Source organism: Exserohilum turcica (genome assembly GCF_000359705.1).
Source record: "Exserohilum turcica Et28A unplaced genomic scaffold SETTUscaffold_2, whole genome shotgun sequence".
NCBI classification, from domain to species: Eukaryota; Fungi; Ascomycota; class Dothideomycetes; order Pleosporales; family Pleosporaceae; genus Exserohilum; species Exserohilum turcicum.
Window position 1 is genome coordinate 756,482 of NW_007360025.1, and position 14,066 is coordinate 770,547.

A 14,066-nucleotide genomic window follows, 5' to 3' on the forward strand; every position below is an offset into this window, starting at 1 on the left:
TCTCGCGACGTGTTACCCCTATATCTGATAGAAAATTGACGAGTTTTGATGAAAGATTGCTGCTTAAAAGTTGGTGTGTGGCGCCTCGACTTAACTCCGCTCCAGGAACATCTTTTCCCAATTTCCATGCCAACAACGGGTCTCTCTGCAATTGGACTACGCGCGGTATTCTCCCCTTTATCGGGCTAGGCTTCCTTCGTTGATTGGTTGGTACGGCGAAGCCCTGGGCCTCAAGAGAACCATATTGTAGCACACCATCACTACGATACTTTATTTTCCTTTTTTGCGCAACGTTCCAACAGATTCACTCTACGCTGGAACCGAGCCCCTGCGTGCGTCGTCCTGTTCGCCCTGTGCAAGTAATGGTATCATGACGGTTTTGTTGCACGTCTTTTGCTTGTTTGTGGCGACTGCCAATGCTGACGGCTTCGGTTGTGCACACGATACCGGTTAGAGGCCTACTAAGCGGAGTGGCTGGGTTGTTCAAAGAGGTTAGCAAGGGAGTCGATCTGACAGTTAGCGCGACGGTAATGGCGATGTGGAGACGTCCCGCTTGCGCATCCCTGACTGCGGCCCGCTCGAACATCATCCGGGGCTGAGCGAGTGGCGGTGGCTGGCGGCTAATGATTGCGATTGTCTCTTCCCGCCTGGCCCCACCACCCCCTTGCACCCAACACCGCCATGCAGGAGCCCCAACGATGCTGCATCCCGATGGCCTGGGGCGACAGGCGGCAAGACACGACAACTCGGAACCGAGCCTCCTGTACGGGATGGATCATCGCACTGCTGGGTACGAGGCATGTGACACAGCTTTTGACGAGCGAGCACAGACAGCATGTTCGGTCTCACCTCTCCCAGACATCATCATTGCACCACTAGTGCCACACAGACACCTTGCAAATGCCATACCATCTAGCACGACTGATGATTCATGATAGATATTGTCGGCCGATGCCTGCATTGATCCTAATTGACAGGATTCCATAGCGATAAGGGCAAAACATCATGCTCGAGACAAGGCATGCATGTCGAGCCTCACTGTCTAGTGCGCATCATTGCATACGTGTGTAGAAACCCAGGCCGCAGTAGGTGTAAGGCTATCTCACGGCAGGGTCTCGTTTGTCGATCATATTACTGACCAGCACTGCGTCGCCACATGACGACCAACAATGCATCTTCACCGACGAATGGAATACATACCGAGTATTCTGCCGCCATGGCAAAGCCAGATTGCATGCCTCAACCTCATCATAGCGCATACAGCACTTTGCTTTTGCAATCTAATTTGCAATCTCGCAAAGGTCAGTCTCTCGGAGCCCACCTGCATGTGCAACAGACTACAACAAGCCAAGCCTTGGAGATACTCAAAGTGGAATAGTTTCCTGTACGGCTGCCGATGCAATTCTAGGGGTCGACCCACAAGCATCACGAGCTACATGCGTGACAGGCGTGTAGTCTCTCTGCTTTTGCCAGCAAATTCGGTATCCCAGTGGGCACGGGCCGAAAGAACCTAGCAGTACTCAATCCCGACAAACTCCGAAGCTGAAGCTGAGTGGTCTTACTGTGCTCGAAATACACTCGACCCCTTGTTCAACACGGTTGTTAGTCAGATCTTCATCGGAGCCCGCAAGGTTACACGACATGGCTTGGAGCGCAGCTTTTCCCGTACCAACATGTTCCCATGACTGCACATGTCGTACAAGGTTGCAGCTAGCTGGTTTGGTTAACAATCCTAAACTCGTAAGCTCCATGCCGAGTTGAACACAAGATCCAGCCCACTGCATCGCGCCGATTTATCGCTTTTTCGTGGCATCATCACGGTGATTTGATCGGTGTAATCTATGCTGTTGTCAAGCTGTCACCCGTATCCATGGTGTACCGACACAGGCCATCACAAATGCGTCATTCCCTTTTCCTCCACATAGGTGTAGTGTACAACTGGGATGAATGGGCGTCAACGTCTCAGTCTGCCTAGCCTGTCACGGCTCTCCACCACCATCACCACCGCCTTGAATCCAACCATCAGCTCGTGTAGCCCGGCGTCACACAGACTGATCAAGATACAAGCGCTGTAGATCGACACGCTTTCCGTCAGGGACCCCAGATCCATGGTTTCGGGTAGTCGCCGCCACAAACGGCAGTTGTGCGGCCACACACCGCCATCCGATGGTCGGGCTGCTGGATAATTAGGCGGGCGAGGTGTCGGCCCAGCCGTACAAGCATGCTTTCATGTCATCCGGACCGGACCGGTATGAGCAGAGTGGGTACGATACGACTTTGTTTATTTCTTTCCTTCTCTCAATGTTGCGGGACTTCGTGGTGTGGGCTGTCTGTGGGACCCCTGATCCGGCGATATTTCGCCGTGTGTGTGTGTGGGCTGCGAACTTGGAATGTCTGCTTGGGCAGACTTGCGCTGATCCTCGTTGCACATTGCTCAGTCACAGCTAGAGCTCTTGGTGCAGCGGAGAGGAGCCTTGGGTCTTTAGACGATGAGCAATACTAGATTCTGCGACAGCGAGGTCAGGATCAAAGGTGGAAGAGTCGCTGGGTGGTGCTTCGTTGTCGAGTCCTTCTGGTCACGGGGTTTTAGATGATCCAAGCGTGGCAATGTACGAGGCAAATGGCCTATTAACCTGTGTAGAGCCTACTTCTTGCCATCCGCTCACTGGTGCAGACACAGCTCTCATCTTGGTAATTCAGAAAGGTGTGCTGAATCACGTGTTCGTCATCGCACGTGATCCGCTTCATATTGAAGACCCCTGAATGCTTAGTTAATACCGTGACGATCTATTTTCGTGGTGTCCAGTACTTCTACAAGTTTCTCGCTGCTGCCTGGAGAGTACGAGCTGATTTACGGGATGGACCGGAACAAGTCAGATTCTGGACGCCTTAGGTCGGATGACCGGACGCCCGACGATACCTTGGCCATGATGTTTAAAAACACAGGATAGACGTGATGATGACACTCAAGCTGGGTATCCAACACTGCCTCTGTTCTAATACTTTGTCCTACGTCCGTACTACGGTCTTGTTTTCCTAAAAATAGATTTGTGTGGACCATAACCACTGAGTCATGAACTCAAATTCAACTTCACTCCATGAGAATGAGTATGAAGACACTCCCAAATGCCGCTACCGCCTCGACAACCAAACTTCTCATACAGTAACCCTCCCTGATGGCCGGAAGCTGGGTTACGCTGAATACGGATCGCCAACTGGCCATGCGATCCTGTACCAACACGGGCTTCCGGGCTCTCGCATCGAAGCCGCTTGTTACCACGACCTTGCCATGGAGCTCGGCGCCCGGGTCATCGCCATAGACAGACCAGGCATAGGCTGGAGCTCACCATGTGCCTCGAGGACAGTCCTCAGCTGGGCCCAAGATGTCGAGTATCTCACCGAGCATCTCAACCTAGACACATACTCCGTGCTAGGCGTCTCGGGAGGCGGTCCGTATGCGCTTTCCTGTGCCGCAAGGCTTCCACCCGAGAAGCTCAAGGCTGTTTCCATCATCTGCGGTCTGGGACCCCCCGACATGAGCATGTGGGACGCCGAGTGGACGCACTGGCTGGGGTTTCCGTACGGATGGCGCTATGCGCCCGCGTGGTTGCTAAACTGGTTTTTCCGCCGCGATGCGTTTGGCCGCATGGAGCTGAGCGATGAGGAGAGGTTCAGAGAGGTGGCTTCGCCGTCCAATCTTGCGGCTATCAAGAACCCGATGGATAAGAAGATTTTCGGTGATGAGGATTTCGTGAGATTGGAGTTGAAGGCTACGCGTGAAGCGAATGCGCAGGGTTTCGCTGGCATAGCGCTGGATGGGAGAACGGCATGTTCAGAGTGGGGCTTTCGGATTGAGGATATCAGGAGAGATTTACCTGTCCAGCTGTGGTATGGCAAGAATGACACGTTTGTTCCGCCGAATATTGGGCTGGAGACTGCTGCGAGGTTGGGTGGTAGTCAGGGCAGGGTTGTGCTGAGGTTGGAGCACGCTTCGCATTGTAGTATTTCGCGCAATTGGGAGAGGGAGCAGTTGGAAGCTATTCTGGAAGAGATGCGGGATTAGATGTTTAGCTGTGCTTTTCTTCGATCTGGGTGGGTTGGGAGTCGTTTGTATATACATCTTATCGTCTCGACTCTGATCTTAGCATTCTGTCTTTTCTTTAAGGCTGTATTTATCTTGTATAATAATATCCAGGGCAGGGACAACATGAAGACGCCAATGAATATAGTGATAGACACTGACATGGTGCCATCATTCCCAAGTTTCGTTCGCCCTCAACTTTTCGCTGGGCATTTCTCAGTGAGTCCAGTTATATTGGGCCAGGTCTAGTCTGGACATTCGGTATGTTGAAGTATATGCTCAGCTACCCGATCGGCAAGTGTATCATCTAGCCGAAGAGCACATGACTGTGTGGGCTGCGGTCCAGGTGCCAGGATGGGGCAGGGCCCACGACGGTTGGTTATCTCTTTTTCTATACCGATAGAGCCGACTGGCATGGCACAAGACCCTACATCTGCAAGATCAGGGATAGTTCCTTTTTGAGGGTTCAGACCAAAAGAGACTGATCCGTAAAAGAAAACATCAAATTTACGATCAGACGGAACTTCTCCCGTGCTTTCATTACATGCATATCTGATACCGAAGCTATAGCGCATAAACAAGTCTCGAGCCGTGGTGTTGAGGAATTCGTCGACCGTTTCAATAATGAGATATGAGTCCGGAGGCGGGAGCAGCTCTTCTTTGCCTGCAAGACCACGGACCCGCCCTCCAGAGGCGATGTCTTCTACAGGAGATCCATCAACGTCTATGATGCTCCAGTCCCAGTGAACTGTGTACGGCCATGTCGTAGAGCCATTGTGAAGACCAAAAACGACAGGAAATAGGTATACGGGTTTGTAGATTGTGTGGTTTCTTGGAAAGATAACGTCGAACTGCACAGTAGTGGGTAGCTGCGCCGCGCGGGCGAAGTCCACTGCGCAAAGGAGGCACAGCAACATGCCAGTATATTGGTTTGGAGACTCCATCTTGGGACGATGAGAGGGTTGTTGACCCAGGGGAGGGGAGGGCCAAAAGTGTGGATCTTTGTTAAACAACGATCAAACGGTCTTCCCGATAGAAATAGATAATAGGAATGCGCAAGGTCAACCGCGCCACATGGATGAGATTACCACGACTATATGCAGGCACGCGACATACAAATCTAAACATAACGGCCCCACGCTCTGCATATGGTCCAGTGCCAACTTCCGAGCATAAAGGTAATTATACGGTTGGTCCATTGTTAATAGAGTAGGAACCCGACGCTTAATTGCTGAGCGATACCGTCGAGCATCTATGGCTATGCAATCGTTTTAGTATGCTCTTCCCGTTACTCAAAACCTAATTCGTCCACATCTACAGGCTATGTACCTGCATACAGTGCCCAGCTAGAAAATCTTGGTGGGTGCCCGTTGAGTTGAAGGGAGATTGAACTGTGCCATTTGCACAGACTGCGACGTACCTAAGCAGTTTAACCTACCTCCGCTTCGCCACAACACCAAAAGTCGAGAACATAATCCCCAAGCTTCAAGACGCTAGGCGCTAGAAAGTACTTTATGAACGTCGACGGCTTGCGAACTTCCCCAACCAGACTTTCCATAGTATGCCATAGTGCGTACATCATGCCAAGTTGTTATTACACATTCCATAAAGGCCCAAAGCCAGTAAATTAGGAAGTACTTGCGACTAATCTTGCAAGTTTCATCAACGAAAAGGGACCCGACGGTATCGATTTGGACTGGTAGTATCCCGGAGCGCCTGATCTCCCAGGAATTACATCTGCTGACCCCGCTGGTGGCAACAACTATCTCGAGCTTCTCAAGCTACTCCGCAGTATCTACCTCGTAAGTGATATTACTTCTTACGGGAACGATATACTGATATGAAGGCACACAAGAGTCTCTTGATTGCGGCTCCAGCATCATTTGGTACCTAAAGTCATTCCCTATCGCTGAAATTCCAAAAGTAGTGGACTACATAGTCTACATGACCTATGATATTCATGGACGTGAGTGAAATCCCAACATAGCTATTATTGTTTCTTTCCAATTCATGTACAGTAGGATTACGGTATTCAATGGGCTAGCATCGGCTGTCCCAATGGCAATTGCTTGCGCTCATACGTCCAGTTGACTGAGACACTCAACTCACTATCAACGGCCACAGAGGCTGGAGTTCCTACTGGCAAACTAATCATTGGTTTTTCAAGCTATTATCGTTTCTTCCACAAGATAGATGCTTCCTGCACCCGACCGGACTGAAAATTCATCAGCCCGTAATCAGCTGCTACCATAAGGTGGCATATATGTCGGAAGCAACAGAGGCTAAGTGCACCAGTCTCTACAAAAGCCTCAATTCTGGCGGTACTGCTGCCTGAGTTTTTGACTTGACCAATTTATGCCAGCCTCTGGGGATGGTACCCAACACTCCTGCGCTGCCTTCAGAGGGTGAAGAATGGATGGACGTCGACTGTAGCCATAAACTAGCAAGCAATAAAACCGCCAACCCAATCACAAGATGGAATAAGCTCAAATGCAAAAGACGCATGGGAATCTACAATCAGTGCTTGCAAGAAAACAGTCACTAACTGTAAAAAAAACTCTTGTTTTCAGCATCTGTGAGCTCTCATCTCAATAGCCCACCGGATACGGAATGCGAACCAAAAAAGATAACACTTGCAAACAAAAAACGGATGCCCCGGCACGATAGAGTACAGAAGTGACCTTGGTAGGAAACCAACTGGATCTCTATTTCTGCGGCGTTTTATAAAAGGAAACAAGGTATGTATGTATGTGTACAACAGGGATGTCTGCTGCATAAGGCCACAACCAACTAACGTTAGAACAGCTCTACTCCAACTCCTAAAATGATGTAAGAAGTGCGGGCAACACATTCTACTCAATCACAAGTGACTTCTCGGAAACGATTTGCTCCGGAGCAACAAGCTGATGGATGAGTCCACGGTACTTGCTCTTCGCTTTCCTCGGAGCCGGGCTCGGCATGATCCGAGGACCTACATATATTCGAGAGAGAGAAGAAGAAGAAGAAGAAGAAGAGACCACACAAAATCTCGGGACCGCGAATAGATGAATAGCATAATATTCGCCCTATTCAAGAATGCAACTAATGCTACCCACAACAATAACAACAACGACAACAAACAACAGCAAAAATCGCCCACACGTCAAAAATAGGAAATCTAACCGATGCATGCTAACCACCAAGCCCCCCTAGCTACCCCTCTCTTTTCCGCCGCGCAAATCTAACGATGAAAAGCTGCTAAACGATAGCGAATTAATGATGCCCGTGTGTGTGTGAGAGTGAAAGAGGGAGAGAGAAAGAGAGAAAAAAAAAAGGAGGGGCGTGATATGGATGATGGGGTATGGAGAGAGATAGATAGATGGCAGGGGGATGCTAAAAGAGGGGCAAGAGGGTATACCTAAATGAAACACACACGCGTACACGCACATACAACGCCCGCAAACCAAAAATAGTCCAGTAAGGAAAAGGTGGGGTGGGGGGGATAAAAGATGGAAGGAAAAGAGAGGCTTGCTGTCTTGAGACACCAGATTGCGAGCGGCATCATTATCATTCTTGTAGTTGATGCGTAGGACATGCTCCTCTGCCTTTCTTGTCCCACCACTCTTTGATGCATGACTAAGCTTTGTTAGGAAAGGTCCCCAGTAGAGATGTAATTTTCCTTTCAGTCGAGAATCAGCACATACCTCGTGAAACTTGCACCAGCAAACCAGCCTTGCCATGCGATCTCCAGCTTCAAAATCTTCCAGACAGATGGTGCATTCCGCCTGCCTCCCCTCATCATCCACACAATCCTTCTCGGTTGCAATGTACGGGAACATGCCCCGCGCAGCATGGCTCATTCTGTTACTGGCCCCCTCACCGTTGCCTGCACTACTCATGCCACGGGTACGTTGGATGGGGAGGCTTGCAGATGTCTGTGGTGCAGGAACCGCTCTTGGTGCTGGAGAGGCGGAATGTAACGCGATACAGTCTTCAATATGCTGGGTGCGGTCCCTATCATCGCCATCAGGGCCCTTGGGCGGAAGCTCTTCTCCGCAGATGGGACATTCATCTTCCTCGGGTATCTGCCGTCTAGGCTGAGGCATCTGTGCGTACTGAGGTTGAAGTGGCTGAGGGATTGCGGTCGAAGTAGCTTGTCCAAACGGAGAGCCTGCAAAGGACGCAGCACCAAAGGTTGACCGATGGCGAGGACGACTGTTTACCATTGTTTGCGAGATGAGTGGGGCACGATGGTGTGGATGTTGCTGTTGAGCGGAAGGGGGGAGGGGAGGCAATCGGCGCTCTCCGATATTTGAGTTACCATTGTAGCTCACTCTTCTACTTGTGTTGCTGTCATTCGTAGAGTTGCGTTGCCCATAAATTTGCCCTTGCCCCGCAAAACGCGACGCATCATGAACGCTTGACGCAGACCTATGTGCGCGTGGATGCGGTGGGGGTGGCGGGGCATGAGTTGATCTGGGAGATGAAGAGTATTGTGGTGAGTACCTGGATTCGCGCCCAGAGGATGAATACTGCGGCGGCGGGCTAAAATTCGGATCGGGCACACAAGGGTTGCAAACGCGGACTTCTTCGCCCCCGCCTAGCGCTGGGTTGCGGAACGGGCCGAAAGTCGACATGGCATTCTCGTCATCTCCTGTCAGATCGATGAAGTTTGCTAGGGTCTCAGACGGCGGATGGACGATGAATTGGCGGGGTATGGTAATGCGATGTGGCGAGCAAGAAGCGCACACGACTCGTCCACACTTTCTGTTCACACCCGTTAGTATGAGCTGTACCACAGGTACCATTTTCACATGCTGCCAGCGCACATTTCACGCGTAGCCAACGCAGCTAGCAACGAATGGAACTGCAAACGTACCTGCAGTGGTGCCTCCTAAGAAGAAAAGTAAACGGTCTCTTGCACACTGGGCACTGTGTGACGTCGCTATCTGGCTGCCATGGGGGCAACACGATGTCGCTCTGCCTCCTCGCTGACGTAGTGTTTGTTTGCGGCGGGACAGGTGGAGTGGGTGGGAGTGCTCGTAATGAGGCAGGCGACGAATCCAGCATGATGGGGTCCGCACTCGTGCTCCCTGCATTCTCGGAGTGCGTCCGTATACTCGATGGCCGCCTCATGGGTGAGTCAGTCGCAGGTAGGCGTCGCTTGCGGTCAGAGCTGCGAGAAGACGACGAGTCAGTGCGCGGCAAGGGTCGGTTTGGCAGAGTATACCGCGAAGAGGATGCGATCATGCGGGCTTCGGAAGCGGTGGCGGGGTCGAATTCGCCGGTAGGTAGTTGCTGGTTAACGCCCGTTTCGCTACCATCTCTCAAGAAATCCATCCACGTTTCGCTGTCCTGTGCCAGGAAATGCGACGCTACCACTCCTTCAGAAGGATTTCGCGAACCGCCGCCCATGTATGTGTCCTGCTGTCCCTGCACAGCACTGCTTGCTCCGTCACCCCGACTCTCATGGGCATGTGAGTTGTGTGCCTGCGGTCTGCTCGGGCGCGAGACGGCGTTTGGAGACATGCCAACGGTACTGGCACGGGCTGAAGGGATAGGAGACGGGTCGTCGATGTGGGAAAGACGGTGGAGGTAGCACTATCGCAGCCGAAGGAGCCACTCACTGCTCATGTGATTGCGAAATGGAGGGATGGTGTCTACGTAGAGAAGGTCGGCCGGTTCACGGCGATGTACCGCCACCTCGTCGGTGCCCTTGACCTTGCTCGACCGCTAGTTGGTGTAGCGGGCAGTAGGGCTGCCCATTCCTATCAGCGCGTGCCCCCCCCCCCACACCCAGGCTAGACATGTTTACTCACCTATTGGTAGCGGAGCGTTGCGGTGAACAGGCACGGCGGAGGTGGGTGGATCCCTGCGCGTCGGGTCGGCCAGGGGAACTTGGACCGCTGTGTGTGCGCTCCTACACGGCGCATGTGGCTGCGGGTGCAGTCTCCAGGTGAAGACGGAGGGGTACGACTGTCGTGCTGGTCGGGCTCTGCAAGATGCGCGCCCAGGTCAGGCTGGAAGCGGTTCAGCTCGGCGAGCCAGGGCAGGCAGTGCGCGCATGCCCCCCAGCCATCGCTGCTATCGTTATCTTAGCGGTTTCACGCGATCATCTGCGCCACACCTAGCCTCTCGACGGAACAACCACGGGCCGGCCATCCGACCTTGGCTGCCCCTCGTTGGGCCCATGCCGTCTCGTAGCCACACGTCGTGACTGCGACTGAGGCGAATGCTTCGGAGAGATGAATTATTCGAGATTACCAGTATGCGTGCTAGCCACGCTAGCCACCTTCCACGCCCTACGTATGTATATAAATATGTCTAGACAGCTTGTGCGCCTGCAGAGCACACTGCTCGCATGATCCAGGAAACGCCCTTGAAACTCGCTTTTCGGAGAAACCATACAGCAAAGAAACTCGTAAATGCGCGTTCTGCGTTGACATGTATTACAAATAGGTTACCCTGGCTTCCAGCAATGCAAGTGAAAGAAAATGTCTAGGAAAGTGGCCATCATGTCCTGCGACTGTGCCTACTGTGCTGTGTACTGCCGCTGCGGCTGCGGTCCACAATCTCTGCAGATGCTTCAAGATGGCTTCCGGCGTCGTAGCCGTCAATTTGCACGCTGTCTGCCATCATGTGGTGCTGGACGTAGCCTGTGCTCAGAGGCCGCTCCGTCGCTGCGCCAATCGATGATGGCCCATCCAGCTCGCTCGCGCCGTCGTGACGAAATATGCTCGATGCAGCAGAGGGCCCAGATGACCGCTCGGGCGATGGCTCCGTGGATCCAAAGGGAAGGCGGATCGGCAGCCCACCAGAGCGACTGGGCTGCAAGTGGTGACTGTGCAGGGGAGACTGATATCTTGAGCCCGTCGGGTTTGCAATGTCCGCCACCGCCGGAAGCTGGTCCGCAACTTCGGAAGATACAGGTGACCTCGTCCTCCGAGAGTTTCGGCGCGGTACAGTAGGCGTGCGACTTGGAGGCCCTTGGGACTGTGTCATACGTGAAGCACGCGACCCAATTCTACTCGGCAGTTCAATTCCACCGAAACTCTCAATCGGACCCAAGGCGGGCGCGGTGGGCGAGACACGAGTCACTGGCTCAAACCGATCATCGTCCTCATCCTCGCTGCTTTCCGATTCGCTCTCGGAAGAGTTGCGTCTCCCACCACTCAAGGCGGCTGCCGACGCTACACCAAGATCTCCTGCTGCATCTTCATGCCGAGGAGTTGAGTCTGGACTGTCCCTGTAGGGTTCTTGTGATATTTCGGGCGAATCTGTGTCTTCCTCAACCGTCATCATCTGGGGTGGCATACGCGTACTCCTAACCACTTCAAATCCCTTGCCCTTCTCCTTCTTGCGTCCGCCAAACAGGTTGAGGCTCTTGAACCAGCCAGTAGCAGAAGAGACAGGCCCCATCGGGTCCGCCGGCCCAGTCTTTAACTTTCGCGTCGGTTGCGAGGACAAAGCAGGACCACGAAGACCGTAGTAAAAGTCCGATTCTCGGACAGAATAGTCGGTGGGTTTATTCCTCCGCTCGAGATTCGGGTCAGAGTCATCCCGGTTCAGTCGCAGATAAGCCGGAGCTGGCGTACCCGAGTTACGTGACGGGCCTTCACCCGCATTAATGGCTAGAATGTCAAAGTTATCCGAGTATGGATCATCCCCAACGTCAGAGCTTCGAGAGGCTTTTCCTGGTGCAGTGGCTGTCATCGAGTCCATTGTGCGCTTCCGGGGTCGTGGAGGGCGGTAGTATGGATCTGCAGCGTCCATTGCACCAAGGGTCGGCCGCCTCGAACTCCCACCTGAACTGCCACCCAGAAAGTTAAACGGTGTGGCGTTTTGCCCAGGTACTGGACTGACGTTTCCAAAGTCGCCCTGGCTGAACCCTTCGAAGCCTACACTTGCGCGTTGGCTATCTCGGTCATAGGGTGCATTCAAGAGGACGGCAGAACTGGCAGACACGCTCCGTGATCGGCTGCCCATTAGTTGAATGTTCTTGCTTTCGTCATGGGAAAGCATGACAGTATTCGAGCCGAGACTGCTGCGAGCGTGGCGATGGAGATTCCGTTTCGAAAGTTGCCTTTTTCCAAAAACAGCGGTAAGGCCGCCTCTTTGGTCCCCGCCTACGCCGGCGAGTCTTGCCGAGACTTCGATGATGGTTTGAAGAGCATTCAAGAAAAAGCCAAAGACTAACACAATGCCATGCAGCAGCAAAATGATGTATCCAATCCAGCCTTTGGAAGCCTCGTCGACGTCGAGAGAGGGCACAAATGCTACAGACAGTAGAACGCAAGTGAGTCGAACTGCCGAGAAGAAGGTGTGGTATGCGTTCATCGACGTGTTCGACTGGAATGGCCTAAAAGCGTGCAGGGTCAAGATTAGGATTACTTCACATATCGCAAGTATGACGATTTGGGCAATGCCTGAAGGCTGGATAGCGCCAATAGCGATACCACGTATGATGGTAAGCAACACGGGGATAAAGGCGAATGGCGCGGCGTCGTCCGAGTACGTGTTATAAAGAGGCCCATATGTCAAGACGGTGGGGAGATCATCGAACAAATGGGCTCGGGGACGTGTGGTGAAAATGAACCAGAAGATCCATGTAGCGACACCGGCGACGAGGATCAGCATGAGGACGCCTGTAACCACCACAGATGCTGGCGAGCGTGGGGCTACCACGAGCTGGAATAGCGACAAGGCTATGATGGGAAGCAGGAAGTAGTTGTAGATGATGCGAATGATGTTACCGGCCGTGAATGGCCAGTTCTTCCCGGTCAAATCACCGCCCTGCGTGTTGGTCAGCCAGCGCACAAGCCAGCGCGTGAAGAAACCTAGTTGAGTGAGCACAATGACACAGGCAATCAGGACAAGCAAGAAGATGGCCATGCATGCCCATATGTCACGCTCCTTGGTCAGCCCGACATACTGGCCGAGGCGGGTGAGGCCATATGTTCCGTTGACAAAATAGATGCCATCGACAAGACTTTGGGCCCCACTGCCGTCACTGACAAGGCTCTGGTTGAATAGGAGAAGCGACCAACTGGCCTGGCTGATGGCGGGCTGGAAGAAGCCCGGATAGTTGAGGCTAAGACTTCCCGCAAGAACGATGAACTGGATGTACTGCAGACAGTCCCCAAAGCCCGGGGTAACCAAGCGCAACAGGTCTTCATCGCGACCGTAGTTGCTTGTCGAACGAAAGATGTTGGAGGTTCCCCAGGGGCTACAGGTGGCGGCAAAGACAGTCGCAAGGCCCACGAGACCTAGTATGGCGGCGGGAAAGTAACGAAGGGAATCTGCGAGCGCGCTGCCGAGGTCTGGGGTGATGGTGGTGGAAACGCAACCCAGCGGGGTGGCATCGTTGTTTCCAGAAACGATGCGCAACGTCGAGGCCCAGGTGGAAAAGGAGTAGGAACTGCCAAAGTCGTGCGCTACCGTGATGGCTGGCAGGGTCCAGTACTCGCTCGCGTTGCCATTGAAAGCAGGTGATATTGGGCAGCTGGCGTTGGCAAGGGAATGACAGAAGCGGGCGGCCGGTGCGGTGTAGGCAGAGTAGGTCAGGACCTTGTTGTTCCAGAACAAAGTGGTGTAGTGTTTGTGGTTCTCGTTCAGGTCGACCAGTTTGCCAAATGTCTTGTTTGGATCTTTCCAGTTGTCGCTGTCCGGAGGAGGGTAGTCGCCAATGTCTGCTTGGCCAGAGACGTTGCCATAGATGGTGAGGTTCAGGCGGTATTGGGGACTAAAGTCGGCCCATACGTATGCAGGCGTGAAGCGGAGATATGGCGTTTGCTTGCCGTCGGCGAGGTAGATGCGAGTCAGGCAATCTTGGAAGTTGACGAAGACGGCGCTTGCGAGCGGCAGGAAGGAGAGAAGGGCGAGGGTGAGGACAAGGGGCGACAGCGTAGTGTTGGGTGTCATTCTCCCCGGCCGTGGTCTTGGCCTCGTCGGCGGTGGCGTGTGGGGGGGTCGTGAGGAGGGCACGTCGAACTGGCTGGGGTCAAGT

At 53.1% G+C, this 14,066-nt stretch overlaps 4 protein-coding genes across 4 annotated transcripts; 1 reads left to right on the forward strand and 3 right to left on the reverse strand.

Moving 5' to 3' along the window:
• The first annotated feature begins 2,977 nt into the window (after nt 1-2,977).
• On the forward strand, nt 2,978-4,224 carry SETTUDRAFT_162892 (uncharacterized protein). Its single transcript, XM_008027129.1, has one exon. The coding sequence runs from the start codon at nt 3,074-3,076 to the stop codon at nt 4,061-4,063; it is 990 nt and encodes a 329-aa protein (XP_008025320.1). The 5' UTR covers nt 2,978-3,073; the 3' UTR covers nt 4,064-4,224.
• Nucleotides 4,225-4,297: 73 nt separating this feature from the next.
• On the reverse strand, nt 4,298-5,025 carry SETTUDRAFT_153496 (uncharacterized protein; the record flags this gene model as incomplete). The annotated part of the gene is made up of 3 exons (XM_008027130.1): nt 4,298-4,331; nt 4,409-4,950; nt 4,975-5,025. 3 exons carry the CDS (start codon nt 5,023-5,025, stop codon nt 4,298-4,300), a joined length of 627 nt encoding a protein of 208 aa, XP_008025321.1.
• A 2,602-nt stretch (nt 5,026-7,627) lies between these two features.
• On the reverse strand, nt 7,628-9,589 carry SETTUDRAFT_153497 (uncharacterized protein; the record flags this gene model as incomplete). Its single annotated transcript, XM_008027131.1, has 3 exons — nt 7,628-7,696; nt 7,765-8,827; nt 8,940-9,589. The coding sequence occupies 3 exons, from the start codon at nt 9,587-9,589 to the stop codon at nt 7,628-7,630; spliced, it is 1,782 nt and encodes a 593-aa protein (XP_008025322.1).
• Nucleotides 9,590-10,299: 710 nt separating this feature from the next.
• On the reverse strand, nt 10,300-14,011 carry SETTUDRAFT_115163 (uncharacterized protein). Its single transcript, XM_008027132.1, has one exon. It carries the CDS (start codon nt 13,979-13,981, stop codon nt 10,574-10,576), a length of 3,408 nt encoding a protein of 1,135 aa, XP_008025323.1. The 5' UTR covers nt 13,982-14,011; the 3' UTR covers nt 10,300-10,573.
• Between the last annotated feature and the right edge of the window lie 55 nt (nt 14,012-14,066).